Here is a 21,252-nt window from a genome sequence, read left to right on the forward strand (position 1 = left end):
TGATATTTCTTTATTATTCTTCTAATACTCCTTCATACAAACTAACGATAACTGTAGAAGAACTTTACCTTCATTTCTATCTGCTTGCTTTCAGCATTCTTGAAAAGGAGTTTTACCCTGGTTTTCCCATCGTCAGAGGAGCCTTTAAGTTGAGAGAACTTATATCGCCACAGCATGGTCTACAAGGGAGGGCATTATAAGACACAGCAGCATGAAGCTTTCAGTAATGACCATGTTTAAATACCACCTCCAACAGTGATTTCAAGAATAACCCATTATTAACCACTGGCTAACATTCAGCAAACCTGCCAAAGTAATATTCCATTGTCCCTTTATTAACAGCAGCATTAACACCCTCTGAAACAGGAGACATTAAAAAAAGCAATCTTTCTATCTTTTTTCTTTTTTTTTTAAAGTTACTTAAAACATACTTTCATATCCATTTGTCGCCTCAGTAGAAAATATTCAGTACGGGGGGGGGAATGAAAATGTCAAACTGCAGAGAGGCACCGAGTGTGGACGGCGGCAACAACAACAACAACAACAACAACAACAACAACTAACAACTGTGTGATGCTTTACCTTTGAAGTGCCCTCGGAGCAAGTGAAGCCCAGTCCAAAGTCGATGGTGAAGCACTGCACGTTCCCCTGGCTGCTGCACATGTAGCTTTTGGACTGGAAGCATACACACACATGCATACATGCAGGTAAGTATGGAATGATGCTGTGGTGCATTTCTTTGTATGTCCAGTGTTCAGTGAACATTATCTTATCACTATGGCTTTACTTCACTTATTTAGTAACATTTGGTGTATTCTTCATACACTTCTGCCTTTTTCTGAGCTGATCCTGATTATTAGTGATCAAAGAGATTGATGAACACATCTCAGATACTTCAATACAAATGTACATTTACATACAGTGTCACATTTAAGAATTACACAAACTGTGTGGTATGTCCTAAAAGTTAAGATTACAACATTTGTGAAGGAAGATTTATAATAAGACAGTGGAATTTAAACCATCAGTTTCAACTAAGTGGTACCTAATAAACTGGCGAGTGAATATATTTGTAATAATTAATTGTATAAAAAGGCTGTTTGATTCTGGTGTTGTTCTCACCCGGAAATGCTGTATATTAATTGGTGTTCCAATCCAGATTATGCCAAGAGCCAGTAACTATATCTGTCCTCCTCTGTCACACTGTAAATTTCTCCATGGAAGTAAACTGTGCAAACTATACTGAATAGCCACCAGGGGGCGACTCTGCTGGTTGTAAAAAGATATCCATTTGAATGGAAGTCTACTTTTCAGTTAATTAACGACGTCAGTAAACATTTTCATCACACATTTATGTTGTATTATTGTTATTATTATTATTATTAATAATAATAATAAATACAGGAAATGTGTATTTTAAAATAAGAAGGTTTAAGAGTCACGTATGCAGTGTGTCTTACACCTGAACTACAGCATATAGCAATAACAAGACATGCTCGATCATTCATTGTTTTTTTAAATATTTTCTTCTGTTTTTGTAAAGCTTTCCAATTCCAATACAAACACATGTTGTATGAGTTACAGTCGTTGCAGCTTTCAGTCACATCATCCCAATCCAAATGTCAACGAAACAACAAAGCTGCTGCTTTTTCTTAAGATTAAGAATGATGAAGGGCTTTTTTTTTCATTGATATTTGATTATTTATTCAATGGTTTCCTCTTTCTACTCTAGGATTAGAAAAACACAACAAGAAGCCTTCATCCATGCATTATTTATAAAATCATCCTTTGAAGGTCGTGGGGGAGCCACAGCCAATCCTGGCTGACCTTCAATGACATGCAGGGTATAATCTGAACAGGCTGCCAGCCAATCACAGAGCCAGAAACAAATAACAATTTACACTCACTTTCACACCTTTGGTCAATTTGGAGTCTGCGACTGTGGGAGGAAGCTAGAGTACCAACTCCATCACCGTCAAACCAAGATTCAAACCAGCACCCTTTGTGCTGTGATGCTTGAAAGCAAACCAGTGCACAAGCACAGATATCACTTTGTTGTATATACTTGCAAAGCTCTTGTTAAAATACCAGTCGGACCCGTTAAGCTTGGGAAATCTGGATAACAAGAGCAAATGTGCTTCCTCGTCCTGCATGAGATGTTTGCAGAGAGCAGCCGTCTGCGCAGGTTCCTGATGATGTCAACAAACATGACAGAGGAAATCCATACGTTTTAAAACACATATTGTGCTACTGTCACACCAACAAGGGTTTTGACAGCACTGATGCCTCAGCGTCGTGGTCTCGGTGGAACAACATCCTCTTGGATGTTTTTCTTGCCACATGGCTTCTTGTTTTTGTCATTCATTCAATAACAGAGGTGAACTCTGATTCTCTGTTTGTTATACTTTCAATTTGTCTTTCTCTTCAGAGAACAGAGGACTGAACGCTTTTAATTATAGAGTGAAGTGTGTGCAGAGAATATGGCATGGGACTGTGCACTCCTTTTACTTAGGGCTTCAAACTGCTTCTCTTCAGCTGTGACGAGGATGACAAAGAAAACAGTGGCAGGCTGTCTAGCTGTCAACACTGTGTTGTGACATCATAGTGAGCAGTGACTACATTCCACTAATTGGAAGGGACTTTTCTGTAGGAATTAACAACATGCAGTGCAAGGAAATCTCCTGAGCAACTTCCAGCAGTAGTAAACATGTGAGGGATTAAATAAAACAGAGGACAGGTGTGAAATGTGAAGCAGTTCCAAATTCTAATCCCTTATCCTTTAAATTGTGCATTCACACCATCCACACCTAATGAAAGACAACTGATCAAGTACAAAGGAAAATAAATATATAAATAAAAACCCTGACCTTCGAGAAAGAAAAAAAAAGGGATTTAACAGAGTTGTTATTTCTTGGAAATATCCAAACTTCATTAAAGAGTACACGCTTATGTCTGGCAGCAAATTCAAATTCAACAGTTGCCGATGATCTAAGCAGAGAACGTGCAACAGTCTTTAAAAAGCTGTTCATTTCAAGTCAAAGATGTGATTAGGGCACACATCACTTCTCATGATTCATGTTAGTTGTTCAAGTTGAAAAAGTTTCAAGTCTTCTGACGTTTGACAAATAAAGGACATTTATTGTGAAACACCGGTGAGTGACATTAGGTAAATGGTGAATGGTCTGTATTTATATAGTGCTTTTCTAGTCTTGATTCACATTCACTCATTCACTCATTCACTCACACTTTCATACAGCACATCTACTATGTGCATCACACATCTTTCATACGCTAACACAGGGGGCTAAGTGTCTTGCCCAAGGACCCTGGTAAGGTATGAGAATATGTGCCAACTGAATGAATGAAAGCGTCATCTGTAAACTCAGTGAACAGTGAACACACCCTGTGAAAACCTTTCATCACTGGATGTCAGCCAAACTTTGACAGTACTCAGCATTAAAGTGCTAACGTTAGGGCAAAGGGCGAGGGAATGCATCGTCTATGAATGAATCACAAAAGCGTGTGCGCGTGTGTGTGTGTGTGTGTGTGCAAACCCCTATTTACCCCCTAAGTAAATAATTAATTAGATTTAATTTAATTTAATGTCATTACCTAATCAGTGTGCAGTTCAGTTACAGCCACATGTGTCACTATAGATAACTTAAGTTTAGCCTCTTTAAAGGACCAGAGTGTGGTGTACGGTGGCCTCTAGATAACAGAGAAACCCAACAGTTCTTACAGTGACTGAAAACATGAGTATAATATTGTGTTGCTGGATCGCCTCTCAGATCTACTGAAATCAGCTTTATACTGTGTGACAGTGCTAAAAGCTGCTAAATCTCCCTTCAACCTGATCTTGGCATGTTGTCACTGAGGGATCTTAAGTTGCCTGTGCTTATTATTTTTTTAATTTACTGCCCACTTGTGGCAGCAGTGGGTTATTGTGCCTCCTCTGTCATTTTCAGTGATGTGATGTGACCATGTCACGTTAATGCTGCAGTGTCTTTTTTATTTCTTCCTGACTGAACCGCCAGAGCTGCTCTAGCTTTCACTGTTCTAAGATCATGTATTTAAGCACTATTTGGAGAGGACTAGTTTTCCTTGGGTAGGTGGAGGAATGCAACTCTACCACAGGACATCTGTAATGTTAATGTTAATGTAAATGGATCTACGCAGCGTCGTCACCTCCTGTCGTCATGTGCGTATGACATCACAGACGCAGACAAACGCTAGAACACAAAACTGGTCCAGGGAGGAAACGTGTGTGTGTGTTTAATTCTGTTTAGGGAGAACGTGAGTTTGAGAACAAAGCACATACAGTAACTTCAGTATTTAAGTGCCTCCACGAAATATTTACGCACATATTTACTGCTGGTCTGTTCACACAGATCTTTTTACACTCTGGTGAGGTCAATTAACCTCTGCATGTTTTTGGACTGTGGGAGGAAACATTCAGACCGATGACCTTCCATCTGTGAGGTAACAGTGCCTGGCACTCCTCCACCATGTGGCCAAAACACTATATATAGATTAGATGTTGTCATTTTAGCTGGATACTTCAAAAGTGATAAGACTTCTTAAAAAGTGCAGGCTGAGCATGTGTTTCACTATACCCTCTGCTTTCCTCTCATCAGCAGTATTTATGTAGTGCACACATCCGTCAGTTTACTGGTGCTGAATTATACTGTGAAACCACAGGAGGCCGGCCTAATTGGTTGGAGAACAGAGAAATCACAGGCAAACCTTTTTGTAAAACCTACATCACTTTCATTTGGTTCCCAAATGACGGCGACTCAAATGTGCATCATTAAAGAGTGGAAAAATGCAACATTATCCTCTTTGCTTTTATCTGATGGGAGAAACTGCTCATACAACCTGGACTCTGAACTCGAGAGTCACTTAGAGACTGCTCTCATTAAACGTCCACTTCCTTTTTAATGTTATTTCAGAGGTCAGATTTTGACACATTTGGAAATCAAAACCCTCAAGAGGAACAGAGTTCTGGTCGCTTTTTAGTCTTTTTCTCTACATAGCTCCGCCTACAACTTCAGAGTACATATTTTAATGTCACTACTGTAACATTCATCCACGTCCACGTCCACGCCGGTCTGCATTGGTTTTGCACGCTTCTGTGTTTTTCGGTTGTCACCATTAGAAAAAAGCCAGTCCACTGTTTACTCGTGTGTGGCGGTCATTTCCTGTTTCCAATGGTTTTCTCTGCTTCTTTTTCTGCCATGATGAAAACAACACTATCTCTGCCTTGATCTTATAGCCGGTACCTGGCTAGAGGGTGCGTCTGTAGTGCCGTGAAGAAATTAGTGTCTCTCACGAGACCCAAGAACTTGCGACATCTCCTGATCCTGAGGACCCTGGGTCAACATCTCCTGATCCTGAGGACCCTGGGTCAACATCTCCTGGTCCTGAGGACCCTGGGTCAACAGCCCTGACCTTACAAACCTGGTTTTCCAATAACAGAAGGCAGGGGGAGTGGAGAAAGCCCCAACGTTCCCCACAAGAAACCATTGAACCATCGCAATCATTCCAAAACAGATGAATTGACATTAATGTCACACCCTGAGTTGCTTCATCATATTAGCTGGCTAAAAGCTAACAACGTGAATCGCGCACCAAACACTAATATTGCCTAGAGCAGCAGGGTTTCTGCTCCAGGACTGGATATTATAATAAACTGCTGAGTTTGTGTTTTTGAAACAAAAAACCCCAGATGAATGTATACTGTACATCACATGACACACATGTCCTTGCCTTTGTTGTTGGCAGAAAGTGTAAACTGCCCTTTAAACTTTGCCCTTTTCATCATCACTTTATCCAAATATCATGGAGGTGAAAAATCTGGACAATGTCATGAAAGTTCTACTTCTCAATGGTCACCACCAAATTAAAGTTTATCAAAGTTTAATCGTACATTCTTTTTTTATTGATGATGAAAGATATGGTGAATAGAACTTGGTATTGCTTAGTATTTTATAGCACTTTTCTACTAAAGTGTTCCAGCACGACTCATTAAACAGTTCAACAGTCCATGGAAATTATGATTCTAAACTTTGAGTGACCACATGTGCGGTCTTATACACGCTCTTTGTGTCAGACATGCTATAGTGAAGAAACAGGACAGCGTTGAACATAATCTGGTCCCCAGTTTGGTCTAAATGTGATTCAATATTTGAAGTGATTCAAACATCTTACAGTGATTCACATATCTTATGGCAGGTGCTTTGCTTTGTACTATTAATAAATGTTCCTAATTAAGGATCCTGAGCACCAGAGCCCTTTGAGTTTCAGGCTTAATGATTGGTTGGCTGCATTTGAGTGTTGAAAGGATGGGAATGAGGAATGGGGGTGGCCATTCTGTGAAGAGCCTAACCTGACAGCGGCATACTCTTTTAATTTCTGAGTATTTTGTGTAATTATGGCTACGGGGAGGCTTTTATACCTCCCACTAAGAAGGTGATGTTACTGCAGCCACTTAAAAGACCCAAGGATGAATACAGATGTGCTTTCAGCAAAGAAGCAAATATCTGTGCTCAGACCTGCTCTTTTGATCTTTGTCTCAGTTTAGTGAGATTGCTTGGATAGAAAAAGTAATGAGGGGCGAATCAAGCAGAATTGGTCAAGGCCTCCTGGCATTATTCAGAAAATGCTTCACCTCAATCTGACACTTGAGACAGATACTGCTGAATGTTGGAATAATAAAGTGCAACACTTTGGATATAATGTGAATCATATGAATGTTTCATTTAATTCAGAGGTGCAGAAAATGAGTGACAGATAGAAGTAAGAGAAAAGATTAAGGTGAAGATTTCTTAATTGACCACAACGTGCAAACAAAACAAAATTAGTTTTTTACAGTGATAATGTATTGCAATTCTGCAATGACAAAGACGTAAGAGGAAATACAGTTTTTCTTTTGCAAAGCATTCACTTCAGTTCCACTTAAAGCCAAACGCTTCTCCAGTAACTTCACATCAAGCTCTCTACAGTTAACGTGCTTTGTCATCATGGCTAAATATGACTGATTGTATGTGGAGCTGCAGCCATAATTGCACGACCGTCAATCCAAATGTTTCAACCGCCAAAAATCTAATCAAGCCATAATCCCACGCTCAGGTAATAACCTTGTCACGCTGCATAATGTTAACACATCTAATGGAAATCTGGCTCAATCATGTGACAGTGTATAGATTGGGCCTAAAAGACTTTAATAAATAAAATCAATCTGCCTCATCAGCAACACCAGTGAGTAATATTCCCCATTAATGGGACAACTCACATTTAGTGGTCTTGGGTTTCAGCCTATTTTGGATCAAGCACAATAAAAATAACCTCTTCAATGGCCTGCAACTTGGTGCTCACCACTGCCCTCTAGAGGTGTATTGAGAAATGTCCATATGAGGTATAAATGGGCCTTAACAAGTGCAAGTGTGTACTCCTGCAGTTATACACCTGTGTGTGAAACTAAAAGTGAACAGTTTTGTTTTCAAACTTGAAGCCAATGGTTCGGTCCATGTACATTCAGGTCAAGCTATGGTCACTGCTCAACTGCAGTGTCCAGTGGACCACTGGCCCTGTCCCAGTTCACAAAGCACTAGTGGGGAATCAATTCATTGAATGAAGTGGGTTTACTGTGGTTTACTGGTGGCTAGTTGTTAGCAAGTCTTCTTACCATCCATCAATTTAAAATGTCCAATTCTTTAAAATCCTCATCGGTACAAAAATGTATGCGACTGGATTTTGTCATGTTTTTCATGTTTTTGTCTCTGTTGTCTTCTTCTATTATTTCCAGGTATGATCTGGGGGAGGGAACTATGCCACATGCACAGATCACCCAGGTTCAACAAGTTCAACTTCCAACTGCATTATGTGCGTCCAACTCTGAGAAATTTGATTTAGTACAAATTTAAATCTATTTTAAAAGTCAGGACAGACAAACACTTCCATTCAAATTCTATTTAAAAACAAATAGTATTGTGACTCAATACTTAATACCTTGGCCCATCAACTTTACTAGATTCCACACTAAATTTAAAACTCTATGATGTCATCAATTAAAAATGTTTGTTTGTGCTGCATCAGAGTTAAATAAACCTGTGGCCGTACATTTAAATAACATTAAATATGGAAGCATTAGCATTAAGGGGATGAAGTTGAACATTTATTGCACAGAAAATGTGAAAATAGTGAGGAAAATAATACAAATTTAAACATGAATTTTACACAATTCTAACACTAAGATGGTGAAAACTTAAAAATAAGGCTTGGACTCATCGTCTGTGTGTAACCTTTCCAGTAACTGTTCATGTTTAAGCCTTTTAATGAGACCTGCTCGACAACACACTCTCCATAAGAGCTGATCGCCTGCACACGAGACACATGTCTGAGAGGCAATTTATTGGCTCATTGAGGAAAGGACTAATTCTTTACGTTGCTCATGCTATAGCATTTACATTTGTGGCAAAGTGAGTGGCACGGAAACCACAGTGTGTGCTTCATCAAGTGCAATCACTTGTCACCGGTGAAGCATTAAATTGGTGTTAGTGAGGAACAAAGGTGATTAAAATCCAATGTGACCAGTACAACACATGTAGGGTCTTTAACAGTGATGTAAAGTGTGGTGAGGCAGCATCACTGGTGAATCATCAGGGGATACGTTGCTGTAATATTCAGGTATTTGACACACGCCACAGTTTAATATCTTTTATAAATCCCATTGTGACCACTGTGCAGACATTTGGACAGCACTTCAAACATTACAAACCTCTGTGAGATCAGATGTAGTTGACATGCAGAGCATGGTGTTGGAAACAGAATAAAGTGTTCCTTGTTGTTTTCCCCTCAGAATATTATAATCACAAAACCCCACATATTTTGCAGAAAAATCAAACTACTTGTATTGATGCACGACTATTGTGCTGGATGTGTGTGTGTGTGTGTGTGTGTGTGCTGGTGCAGGAGTAGAATAAAGTGCCTTTTTTAGGATTTGACTGAAAATGAAACTTGGGAAATAAGCTGCACCTAATTTAACATTGATATTTAGCATTATTACAATTCTAAATGACTACATATCTTCTCTGAGCTTTCGTGACTTGTGTTGTATCCAATGTATGTGATGTCATAGTGTTTATATTATACTGTGTGTTATATTGACTACTGCTGATATGCATTTATACTGTTGTACAAAACATGTTCATTAAACGGCCTTGTGCAGTAACAGGAACACTAGCAGTGACATTAAATATATCTATGGCACATGAATGGTGATCATGGTGATATTTGGAGATATTTGGCTTCTACTTAAGGCTGTTGACAGTAGTTATATCTGCCTTATGAAAGAAACAGTCAGATGCTTCATGCAGCCACATTGGGAAAAGGTGCCGTGAGTGGCTCTCTCAATTCAAGGACTCTTTTAAACGCAGCAGAGAAATGTAGGATTACTCACTCTTATCCGCTGCACTTCCAAGAACACAGCTCTTTGGAAGGTCTTCTCCCAGGCGGCCAGGTCTGTGGCCAGCTCAACCCTGAAGGTGTGGCTCTGGCCGTGGCCCACCAGGATGCTGAAGCACAGACACTCATGGTCCTGCTGCTCCGGTGAGTGTTCCAGCCCCAAGTAGAGCCTCGCCTGGAGCCAGCAGTCCTCTGTCATCCACAGCTGGAAAACAAATGCTTTCATTATTACAAGTTAGGGGGGAAAGGTGCAAAGACATTTCTAAAATCTCAATATTTGAGTCTGGTGTATTTAACGACAGCACTGTCGAAAGCCAAATCCCAACCACGTTCAGTTGTATTTCAGTTCAGTGACTGTGTCAGACGAAGAACTGAACGATTCTGTGAACAAATCATTTTAATGAACTGATTCTAATGATTCAGTTACACCCAAAACAACGGCTTTGACTGTCACTAGTGACAGTGTGTGTTTGTGTCACGTAAAACATGACGTCAAGGCAGTTTTATGTAGCTGTGCTATAACTGAAGTAGCGGAAAACGTCGCGCCTGATACCAAACGAGTAGAGGCGAGGCGAGGCGAGCAGAGCCGAATGCTAGAACTGTACAATGGAAAAGCTCCGTTTTGTAGATCAGGATGTAGAACCGTGAGTTTTATCGACTAAACAAGAGAAAACAGCAACGACAATGAGATGATGACATTTTGAATCACAGCACCCTCCCTCCCGACATACCTTGTGAACTTTGAAAAGAACCTCATAGAGGTTATACGTTGTTTCGGCGTGTCCCCAGTCAGCAGCACTGATCTGAAAAGTGAACAGGAAGCAGTGTGAGATGAAGAGGTCGCACATCAACAAGCTCTTTTTGAACTTAAGAAGCAGCGTCTTCTTATCCTACGACCAAAAGCTAGTGAAATTAAAGCAGGCACTGCAGCTTTGTTGCATCGATGCTTGGATGACTGCCAGTGTCACAGGGTGAAACAGATTATTCCAGTTCACTCTGCACAGGTAGAAGATTTACATCAAATCAGTAACACTTTCACTACAGGATCTCAGAGGCGTCACAGACACAGAGAAAAACTTCTCACATATTTGGAACTCTCTGCAGACTTGCTCAGTTTTTACGTTGCATAATATAGACGGTAAAAATGAACATTTATTGTCTAAAACAATGTGCTGGTGCAGGTGATTATAAAATAGATTATTCCTGCTTTAGTTTGCAGTTACATGGGGGTGTGATGTTATTGCTGACTGGTGTATTTAAAAAACCAACCCAGAGGACAGGTCTGAAAATGCCCTGTAATTTCATTCCACTTCACATTAAAACACATCCATTATGTTTAAAGCCATCCATCCAAATAACGACTGATGACTTGTGTCACTCGCACCTCATTTACGTGACTTGTTGATCCCGATTGATCGTCTCTGTCAATATAACAATCATTTCTGCAGCTGCTCTGTATTCAGCTCGTCTAACCTGCTTCTCGGCTGCAGTTATATTTTCTTTTTCAGTTAAAACGCTGAAAAGGAATCAAAACTCTTTTTTTTTTGTTTGCCTCAGCTTCAAACTTTTGACTCCGCATCAGAAACATCCTCACACTCTTTGCCTGTGGCATGTTCTTTTCCAGGGAAACATCAGTGACATTTCCTGCGGCACTCACACAACTCCTGGTTCGTAAAAGCCTGAATGTTTTTTCAGTAGTTTTGTTTTCTGATGATTTAGAATGCAAATCACTCCGAGCTGTGCTTGTATTACAAATGTTTTTGAAGAAATAGCCAGCTGTTGTATAGAATATTGATAACTGGCATCCCCTACAGAAAATCCATACATCACCTTGAATGCTGCTGAAAACCTTCCAACAGTGATGGCGCTCTCTGTGCTGTGGAAACACAGCGAGCAGAGCTGAATAACAACGCAGACCTGTTTGAGTCTTAGCTTTGACAGGGCCAGACCTCTTGTCTGTGCAATCTGACACAGGAAGGAATGTGTCGTTCAAAAAGGCCCAGTCCCCAGTCCCATTTCTCATTTTAACGCCTATCTGCATTGCCTGATACAGGTCGTGGTTAAAATCCGACACCACTTAAAGAACTTGACACATCATAAAATAAGCATCGGCTGCGGTTATTTTGCCATATTGGGAATTATTATGCACTTATTAAGCACAGACATGCGATGGCAACTTAAGACAAACTACTGTTTTATCCTGGCATTTACCTGAGTTTTATTACTTATTCGTACTCCTTTATTTCATTTTAAGGTCTGACACAAGTTGTTTTTATTCTACCCTTTTGTGTACTTTAAGCTTATTTTTAATTTTACTGCACCCATTATTTTATCATGTTCCAGTTTATTTTGTCTCATGTTGCTCATAGCATCTCAATAATTTATGAATTGACTTACTTATATTAAGTACTGTACTATTTGTCTGTTTCATAAATATGTATCTGTTACATTTTTAATTCTCTTCTGTTTAGATCACCCATTAGCTTTTTAGTCCCCAGTGGTTTGTGAGTTCTTTGATAGCGTTTCATCACTTCCTTCTATTCTTTACTTTTTACTTCTTTTCCTCCGTTAGTTTCCTTGGAGTTGGTCAATCAGGGAAATATCTCATGGCCCTTCATTTGAAGTGTGACCCTGAAAAACGTCAACAAGTATCTGGACAGCCACCCTGGGCAGGGCTAAGTGCTGAGATGGGATTGAGCCAAAGTCTTTTGCGCTGGTTTGTGCTGAAGACACAACAAATGCACTGATCTCCAGCAGCCATGTACATTCATGTTGACCAACATTGCATTTCGATATGCAAGTTGAGCACTGATCCACATTATTGTGGCCAGATGACTTCATCAGGACTTCATCAAATACAGTATATACAGAGAATATAGAGGTACAGAAAGCAGCTGCTTTAAATGAAGTCTTATTATAGCTCACTTATGTGCTGGACTATTTCTTCATTGTACATTGTTGCGATTATGTGTCATTTTCCCTTTACTTTATAAAAGGGCATGATAAGGCAGAACATCGCTCATAAATCTGTTTCCCACCTTTGTCTCTAATTGTTCTGTTATTATTGTTTATTATTGTGAACATGATTGAGGCTAATGCAGCGTCAGTGCCACCGTCTGTTAAACACAGACGGTTTTTAACGAGACTGATATTAGCACGAAGGATGAGTACATTGCAAAGACCAACACCACATCACAGATACAGGGACACGTTGGCTTTAATCCAAATCACACATTACTTTGTCGAATTTGCTGCAAAAATGTGCGGTTAAAAATGGTCTTTCAAATGAAATACAAGGAACAGAAGACTGTGACACTCTACTGGATGACATATAACTGTGAGCTAAACTTTATGGTTTGTGTGTTAAAAATCCATCACACAACCAAGTGACATGAGAAGTCAATACACAGACATCATTTGCATGTTGCATGTCTATAACCAATCAACGGTGAGATTTAACCCCATGGCTTTGTGTTAAATGATGCTGTGCTGTGCAAACTGAAAGCAGGCATTTAGTCCAGATACTATGATCTCAAACTCAACAGCAACAAAGTAAGAGCATTTACCAAAATATTCAAACTGTTGTTGATGTGAAAGTTGAAGGATAAACAAGGCGCTGCAGTCCCTGTCACCACAAGACACGGAGAAAGGTCCCGTTTGATCGTTCCTCGAGATATCACAGTTTAGAAAACCTCACCAAGTCTGATGGAAAACACTTGAGAGTTTTCAAAAAGACACACAGGCAGCAACGGAGCGTGATTGAAAACCTGAAAGAGTCTGTTAACTTCAGAGGACAACAAAAAAACAGCAAAGCACCAAAGTTTTGTTGAGAATCTTCTCATTAGAGATGGTGAACCATGACAATTTGTCAAACAGTGTTGACAAGTAACAAAAGAGCTTCAGAATAAAATCCAATACCTACACACTACACAGATCTTTCCATCCCTGTCAAACAAAACACTTTCCCAACCTTTTTGTGACTTTATATCTATACAGTATAAACATTTTCTATGAGAAGCTACGGTGCAGACATGTTACTACGTTTGCTCTGGTAAAAACCTAAAGTTTCACCTCTCAACTGTTTTTTTTTCTCATTACTTTGCTGCTTTGATGAGGCTGATGAAACGATCCTGTCACACAGTGTTTTAGCATCTGTCAAGTCTTTAAATATCTCAACACGTTTCTCAGACGGGATTTCCTGAATGTGTTTTAATGTCTCACAATCACTTAAAGCCATTGATATTGATTTAAGTGAGTTCAGTCAACGGCTGCATGAGGGCAGATTGCATATAATGTGGTAAACAACTCTGTTTTTATTTCAAATTTTTTATTCATTCAATTGTTTCTTGTATTTTCATTAAGATGCACCCAGATACAAAGATTTACCAGGAGTCAAACTACTCACTAAAAATTAGCCTCAAAACAAAATAATACTCAAAACAACAGTTACAATCTATGATAATCTTCTGTTCAATGCCAAAAAGGTAAAAATGAGCTGGTAGAAGTTTGATTTTTAGTCCAAACACGTAATCAGGTCATTTCACGGATTCATTAATGGATAAATTACACCTTTCAAAATGAAACTCACCTGCCAGTGCTTTAGGGTCTACTGTATATGTGGCAATATGCAGAATCATCCAATTATAAAAATAAAAATAACCATTGCGTGTATGTACTTTTTGTTTGTGTTTCTGCTGCTGTGCAGCCTGAACACGGCTTTTTAATTATAACTGAAGTATAAAGCTTTTCCCCAAGGCTGAATACATGACGTATGAGCGGTGTCAGTAAAGGGAGAAATCAAAGATCAATGAGCAGCAGCAGCAGCAGCAGCACAACATCATCTTCACACATCTACACTTCAATAACATCTCAGAAAAAACAAACTGCTCCACTAAGCTGAAGAAAAAAAAGATTTGTACATGTTTAAGTGGAAGTCACTGAGTTCAGTGTGAATCGTGAGATTTTACATAAAGCCATTTTAATTAAAATAGCTCACTGGTGATGTGAATGAGATGTGAATGTGATGTGAATGACATGTGACCGGGGTGTGAATGAGGTGTGAATGTGATGTGAATTAGGTGTGAATGAGGTGTGAATGTGATGTGAATTAGGTGTGAATGAGATGTGAAAATGGGCAAATATAAAAGAGTAATTACCGGGGGACTTCTGAAGATATAAAAATATGGTCCTCTCAAAGCCAGGAACTTGAACGCTGCAGTTGGATCGGCAGTGTTGCCCGCTGGGCTCCGACACGCCCAGCCCATGTGAACAACCTGCAGAGATGAGGAGGGATGACATGTGTACACTTGTGTCTGATCTCGCTCAATAGAACAGGAAACACCTGCACTGTCTGCACGTATGAATTAAACAACTACAGCGATGCAGCTTTACAATTATACATCTGTGAGGCATCCCACTCTGCACTGAGATGGCCTCACTACACCACACTGACTCTATGATTCTGCAGTTTTACATTAAGATAAACAGCGCGATATAATTACGCCTGTGGATGCTTTGCTGATAAAGATGTGTTTTTGAAATGCTGCAGGGATTGTATTAGTTGTACTTATCCTGCATGTCGCCCTGTACATTCACTTCAGAGTGGCTATAAAACAGCTGCAGTTGTATGAGGTGCAGAGACGACTGCAGACATCAGTGTGTCACAGCGATTCTTCATGTTCTTCATTGTTGTTTCATGACAATAACAATAAAGAAATCTGAAATTCAACTTTTGCCGGTGATTATTAAGCATTCAATTAAGACCCCAAAATCTTCATTTCAACAAAAAGTTGTCCGTCCAGTCAAATTCTTTGAATTTGTCAACCAACAGTTTAACCAAAGCTGAACTGTATCAAAGATCAAAGGAGTCACAGAGTGTAAGAGAACTAGATAAAAAGAAAAGATCTAGTGTTACAGCAGCAGAGCATTTAGATGTTAGCTCCACTGTCACATGACATTTGCTATGATAAAGGTATGTATGCTGGTGATGTGTGTGACAACCAACATACCTGATCCTCCGAAGCACAGCATGTGTTGATGGCCTTTATCTGAGAGGAAAACAAAATAAATCAAATAATCAGCTGTTTTCATGCACCTTTGAAAAGAAAAACAGTGTCGCAAACGTCACTGAAATTAAGTTGCACCTTCTTGCAGAATTTGGCATCTCATTCGATTTTTTATTTTTATTTTTACAGTATTTCTATCCATGTGTTTGGGTTCAGTGCTACTTTTTATTTTGTTTGATTCCGTGGTCGTATAATTGAGGAGCAGGAGAGTTGGAATTCACCTTCACTGAGAGGACACACGGGAAGTTCTTTCAACCACAGTGTGTGGGTTGGAACCATAAAGAGAGGACAATGGAAACAACGCACTGCAGTGGCCATGACAACATTCTTCAGGTGTGAGACACGGTGTTTTTTTTCCACTCCGCTCATTTAAAAGTGTCAGGCGACAGAGTATAAATCAGGAATTCATAGTTTGTTTTGTGGTGTGATCATGTTGAAAATTCACCTGTGCGTGACTCTTCCACACGGACGGTGAACAATTTCTGGGTTTTTTAATAATCTGCAAGTGCACAGGAGCGCAATCATTTCTGCTCTGCCTGTGCGAGCGCGGCGCCGTGAGCACACATGCACGGTCAGCGCTTTCAACACCAGCTGAATCTGAAGACTGTTTGAGGTGGAAAAAAACCAAGCTGAAATCTCCCTCTGACACCACAGTCCCACAGACTTCTGCTGGAATTAAAGAATGCAAAAAGTCATGTGGGTCATAGTGTGATGGATAATTCCAAACACACATACTGGATTGTTAGTATTAAAGGGCAACGACACCCCCTCTCCTCAGGCTAACTCTGCCCAGTGCCAAAGAGGTCTGAGAGCTGAGAGATCTGACAGCGTGAGGCTCTTAATGAGACACTCAGGGCCGTCCACACGGAAACAGCTTAGGTGAATACGCATACTTTTCGTTCCGTCCACACGGAGACGTAGTTTTAGGAGCTGAAGCGGTATTTTTTGAAAACGCCTCCTAGAACGTGAAAATCTCAAAGCGTCAGTCTCGCTCATTGTCTTGTGTTTGGACATTGTTTGACAGTTTCGCTAAATACTGTCAATGTGAAAAGACACGAGATATCACTAGAACACGTCCTGTCTTCAGAGATTTCACACACGGGTGAAAAAAGTGTTGAATCGTAAAATAAAGAGCGGAGTAAACCAAATCTATTTTTACTTGAATAAGAATACGTTAGCGTTTCTTGCCGTTTACGACGTGGCCTCAATCACACGCTCACACCACGTTTCAGAGAGAGAAAGGTGACAAAGTGACACCGGGCAGATTAGACAGGAGGGAAATGAAAGCGTGCACCAGTGAAGCAAACGTGGGCTAAAACAGACAATATTTAATAAAACATAACATTTGAAGACTGGATCAACAAATGACAACTACATACACAAAAAGAAGTGCTTTAGTTACACTTGAAAAGAATCCTTTGCAGTCTATTTCAACAGATTATGGGACTTCTTATTTGTTACGACAAGATATAAAGTACTATATAGTTAGTGAATAGATGTTGCTCCACATTTGTCATGTGTTGTCACCGCAGACACGGGCGACAATCACTCACCGCGCTGATATGAAACAGGCTGTCTCATAGCTAATTAATGAGTGCTCAGTAGTCATTCACCATGCACACTTCTCTCTCAATCCCTCTCTCATTTCCTCCTGTTTCACTCCGATTATCACACTAATAATGCGAGGACGCAGACGCACAACGTCGACTGCACAGCTGCCGTTTTTTAAAACGTGCAATGAATTCATGCCTGCATCACCTAATTATGGATGTGGAGTGGGATTGCTAAATGGCCAATCAGGATGTGATTGTCTTCCCACTTTATGTGAGAGTGGATGGTTTGTTTTAATGGCCCACAACCTTTAAACACACTCTTGATACACTGAAGACATCCGTGTGGTTGTGCAGAGCATTATTTCATGTGTTTGTTTCACACTGTGTTCTTGTCGCTGGATTTTTAAGGTGTTTTATAGTTTTGCCAGTTTCCAGAGTGGACAACACGTTTCCTTTGTGCCATAAACTGAGGAGATTTTTGTGTGTGTTTTTCATGAAAGCTGCATCAGACAATAACTAAAAGCAAGACCTAAAGTGAACTTTCTATCACAATAATTACTCAATGCAATGCAGCGCAATCAGTTTTAGCATCACTAAAGCATGACGCAAACAGAAGGATGTATGTTTTAACCATGATCATTTAAACTTTTTATACCAAGTAGCACCTGAGAAAATATTGAGCTCTTTTCACAGGTTTATTCCCAATAAGATCATTTGCTCTCTTCTCATCATCATCCTCCTCTTCCTCACTTATACTTCACACAATGGTGAAGTGAAATTAGATTAAGATGGAGCGAGAGATAAGGGTAGTAATCATTATTATCATTATTTTAATCTTCTAGGCACTTCAGTTAACGCTTTGACACCTAAGCTCAAAATGTGCATCTGGACTTTCTTTCTTACTTTAACCATAAAAGGTTCCTCCATGTACACAGTTTGAGTATAAGTACTAAGTTCTGGCTGTGAGAGAGAAAAGTGAACCTGAACAGGGGTTCCTGAAGGCACCACTGAGCCAAATTCAATTCAGAAAACTTTTATGTATTCTTTAACTTGATTTATGTAAAAGTGTCATAAGCATCACATTAACATACTTTATATCGTCACACCAGCACATGACCTACAATAACCTCCAATCAACATATGATCATGTGACATATTCAGAGCATTATCTGTTAAATGTGTTAAATACAAGCTTTTAAAGACCAAAGTGTGCTTTTATATTGGATGTGAAAACTATGAAGACAGAGGAGAGTTGAACAAAAGCTTTTTCTTCTTTCTGAGTCTAAGACACATTTGTATTCTGCCTGAAAGAATCCTTGACCAAATCAATCTTGAATCACATTGGAAACTGAATTGAGCCGTCGTGAATGAGAATCAAATGGATTTGAGAAATGACTTTGTGGTGATACCCGGCCGTTTTCTGACACAGAAAACTCAGAATGCTGTGAAATGTTTACAGATGCAGGACTATTCAAGTTTGAGGTTTTCATTTGCATCCGTTTCTAATTTGTGTTTTCTGGCAAATTCAAAGACTCTGGCCACCATTAGATTTGTTGCAATGCTATTTCTCAATCACTATATTGGAACACGTCCAGAAAATACAGGAAAAACATGTACGCAGTTTTAAAGTCAAGTTGTCAGGAGAAAAACTGCTTCTACAGATGAAAGTATTTAGTGTTACTTACAACAGCACGACTGTGGAACCTTAATTAATGATAAAAGAAATAATCTTTCTTTTAATCTGGTGACAGACTGATCGCTCGATGCACGTGAACTTCACTACCACAATCTGATCATCTCATTTTGTATCCATGTAAACAATCACAATGAATCATTCCAATCCAAATGCAGATGATCAGAGAATTTGACGGACGTAAAAACAGCCCTGAGACGTTTGCACAGTATTGTACATAAAGCTTTGAAAGTGATTAAAAATGCATGAAACTGAAACTGTAAAAACAAGTGAAACATCACTGACAAACACAACTTTACTCCTTTAAGTGACACAATCATTGATCCAGTTTATCTCTGCAGATTCTTTACATCCTCATCAATCATAAATATGAAATGTTCGTTGTATTGTGGTTTAACCATGAGCTTATTTTTCCATGTTATCAGCATGTCGCATCTTTCCTTGTGAAGCCAAGTCAAAGTCATTTGTGTGTTTCACGGAATGTTGTAGCAAAGATATGCATGAACCTGAACATGTCAGGCCTGTGTGTGAGTGTGTGTGTGTGTGTGTGTGATCAGAGTACATGTAATAAAGTATCTCATGCTGATTTCCTCCAGTGTTTTGTTTGTGACACTTTCAGGGAGTCTTTCCACGCCTTTGTTAATATGTTCATTTGTAATTATTTTACCTTTTAACCTTTATCCTATAAATATGCGAGAGATTGTATGTACAGTATATAGGTATGTGTTTTCTTTCTCTTACTTTAAAATCAAAACCGTGCAACATATTTCAAAGAGACTAAAGTATGGGATGGCGAAACTTTATTATTGCAATAAAGTAATAATAAAAGAAAACATAGCATATGACACTCAGCTGCTCGTAGCTGGTGTCTGTTTCACCTCCGGCACAAACACAAGGTAAGATTATCACCTGAAAACAATCCCCCGGATTCTCCTTCTATTTTACAGGAACATCAAACTAACAACGTGACGAGTGCAGCAAGAGTCTGGGCAAAGGTCAAAGGTCATCAAAAACAAACGCTGACAATCTCTCATAGAGAGGGAAGACAATTACATCCTGATTGGCCATTTGGCAATCACACTCTGCGTCCATGATTAGGCGACGGAGCCATGAATTAATCATGTTTTCTTTGTGCACAGGCGCACAGAACGTCTGCATCCATCGCATCATCAGTGAGACAAACATGTGGTGAATGAATACTTCGCAGTCAGTCATTAACTAGCTACCACAGAGTCTGAGACTCAATGAGTTTATCAAGTTTCATGTGTGAGGGAGCAAGTAAACATTTATCACACAGCTCAATGTTTTCTTTGTAAAAGCGTTTAGAATTACTGGGTGATGAGTTAAAGTTAAAGGTTCAGTAGGCAGGATGTTCCTTTGATGATACTGATCAGCAGTTTCATAAAAACTTTGGTGGAAAATATTTTTGGATGAGACCAGTTTAGCTGCTATTGTCTGCCGTGACTCCAGAGCAACAATGAATGATGGTGCAACAGCAAAATAAGAGGAGCCAAAAAAAACATTGGTTGCCTCCCAGGTTCTTTCTATTTTAACAGCATTACGAAGCTGAAGCGTGTGGATGAGTTTGTCATGACTAATCAACAACATAATGGACTAGTTACAGTACACAGGTCCCTTCCTGGAGCAATTACTTGCTACACTGTACAAAAACCTAAATAAATAAATAAAAATGAAAGAGTCTAGAAGAGAGTCTGACTATAAATGCAATAAATCAACTGTCAATATCAGCAAAGAGCTTCAGAGCTGGAGAGATTGCCCGGGTCGTCTGTCGCATATAAAACAAGTGCATGTGTCTGTGCTCAGGATCCTGAAGAATGATCATTTTAATAACCTGTGCATGCGACTCAACAGTCAACTACTTCACCATTTCATAACATGAAATATGAAAAATCACATCATCTCGTGCCAAGAAATATTCATGAAGAAACACCCAACAACGCCTGCTTCACTCTTCTCCGTTAACAAAGACTCACAAATGAAGGAAGTGGTTAGAGACGGACTCACGTTCTCTTGAGTCAAGTCGCTGATATTTGAAGATATTGCTTGGAGCCAGTCTGTGCTTTCTGCTGCAGTGCAAAACTGAAGAATATTGGTGTTGGCTCCATCCAAGGTGAACACCTCAAAACAGTTGGACCTGGAAAACATAGAGGTCAATATTAGAGACACTGCAGATGATTGACGAGCAGCTCAATGCTGCTGCGCTTCACAACGAGCGTCGCTGTGTTATATACACAAAAGCTTCTTTCATGTGTCTCAATGGCTATTGACACCTAATAAGAGCGGAGTTCTTCTTACGCTCCTCGACATATTCATATTTGTAGCAGCGTGTCTCTAATCCCATTCTCTTGTGTTACACTTACAGTTTCAAAATCTACACGTTCAAAGAACTTTAATAAACTGTGGAGGAAAAGCTGATTTCATCAAACCATGCAGTAGAATAAACATCAAGTATAAATTA

The 21,252-nt window shown here is 39.5% G+C and overlaps 1 protein-coding gene across 2 annotated transcripts in view; it reads right to left on the reverse strand.

Annotated features, from left to right (window-relative positions):
- sntg2 (syntrophin, gamma 2) overlaps nucleotides 1–21,252 on the reverse strand; it is a 66,158-nt gene that overhangs the window by 2,043 nt on the left and 42,863 nt on the right. For both annotated transcript variants that reach the window (XM_058614485.1, XM_058614484.1), the window contains 7 exons: nucleotides 20,799–20,928; nucleotides 15,471–15,509; nucleotides 14,619–14,735; nucleotides 10,194–10,265; nucleotides 9,458–9,667; nucleotides 583–675; nucleotides 69–179 (listed from right to left, as the gene is read on the reverse strand). In XM_058614485.1, coding sequence (XP_058470468.1) covers nucleotides 69–179; nucleotides 583–675; nucleotides 9,458–9,667; nucleotides 10,194–10,265; nucleotides 14,619–14,735; nucleotides 15,471–15,509; nucleotides 20,799–20,928 — 772 coding nt within the window. The remainder of the gene's footprint in view (nucleotides 1–68; nucleotides 180–582; nucleotides 676–9,457; nucleotides 9,668–10,193; nucleotides 10,266–14,618; nucleotides 14,736–15,470; nucleotides 15,510–20,798; nucleotides 20,929–21,252) is intronic.

The sequence above is a fragment of the Solea solea genome, chromosome 18 (genome assembly GCF_958295425.1).
Source record: "Solea solea chromosome 18, fSolSol10.1, whole genome shotgun sequence".
NCBI lineage: Eukaryota > Metazoa > Chordata > Actinopteri > Pleuronectiformes > Soleidae > Solea > Solea solea.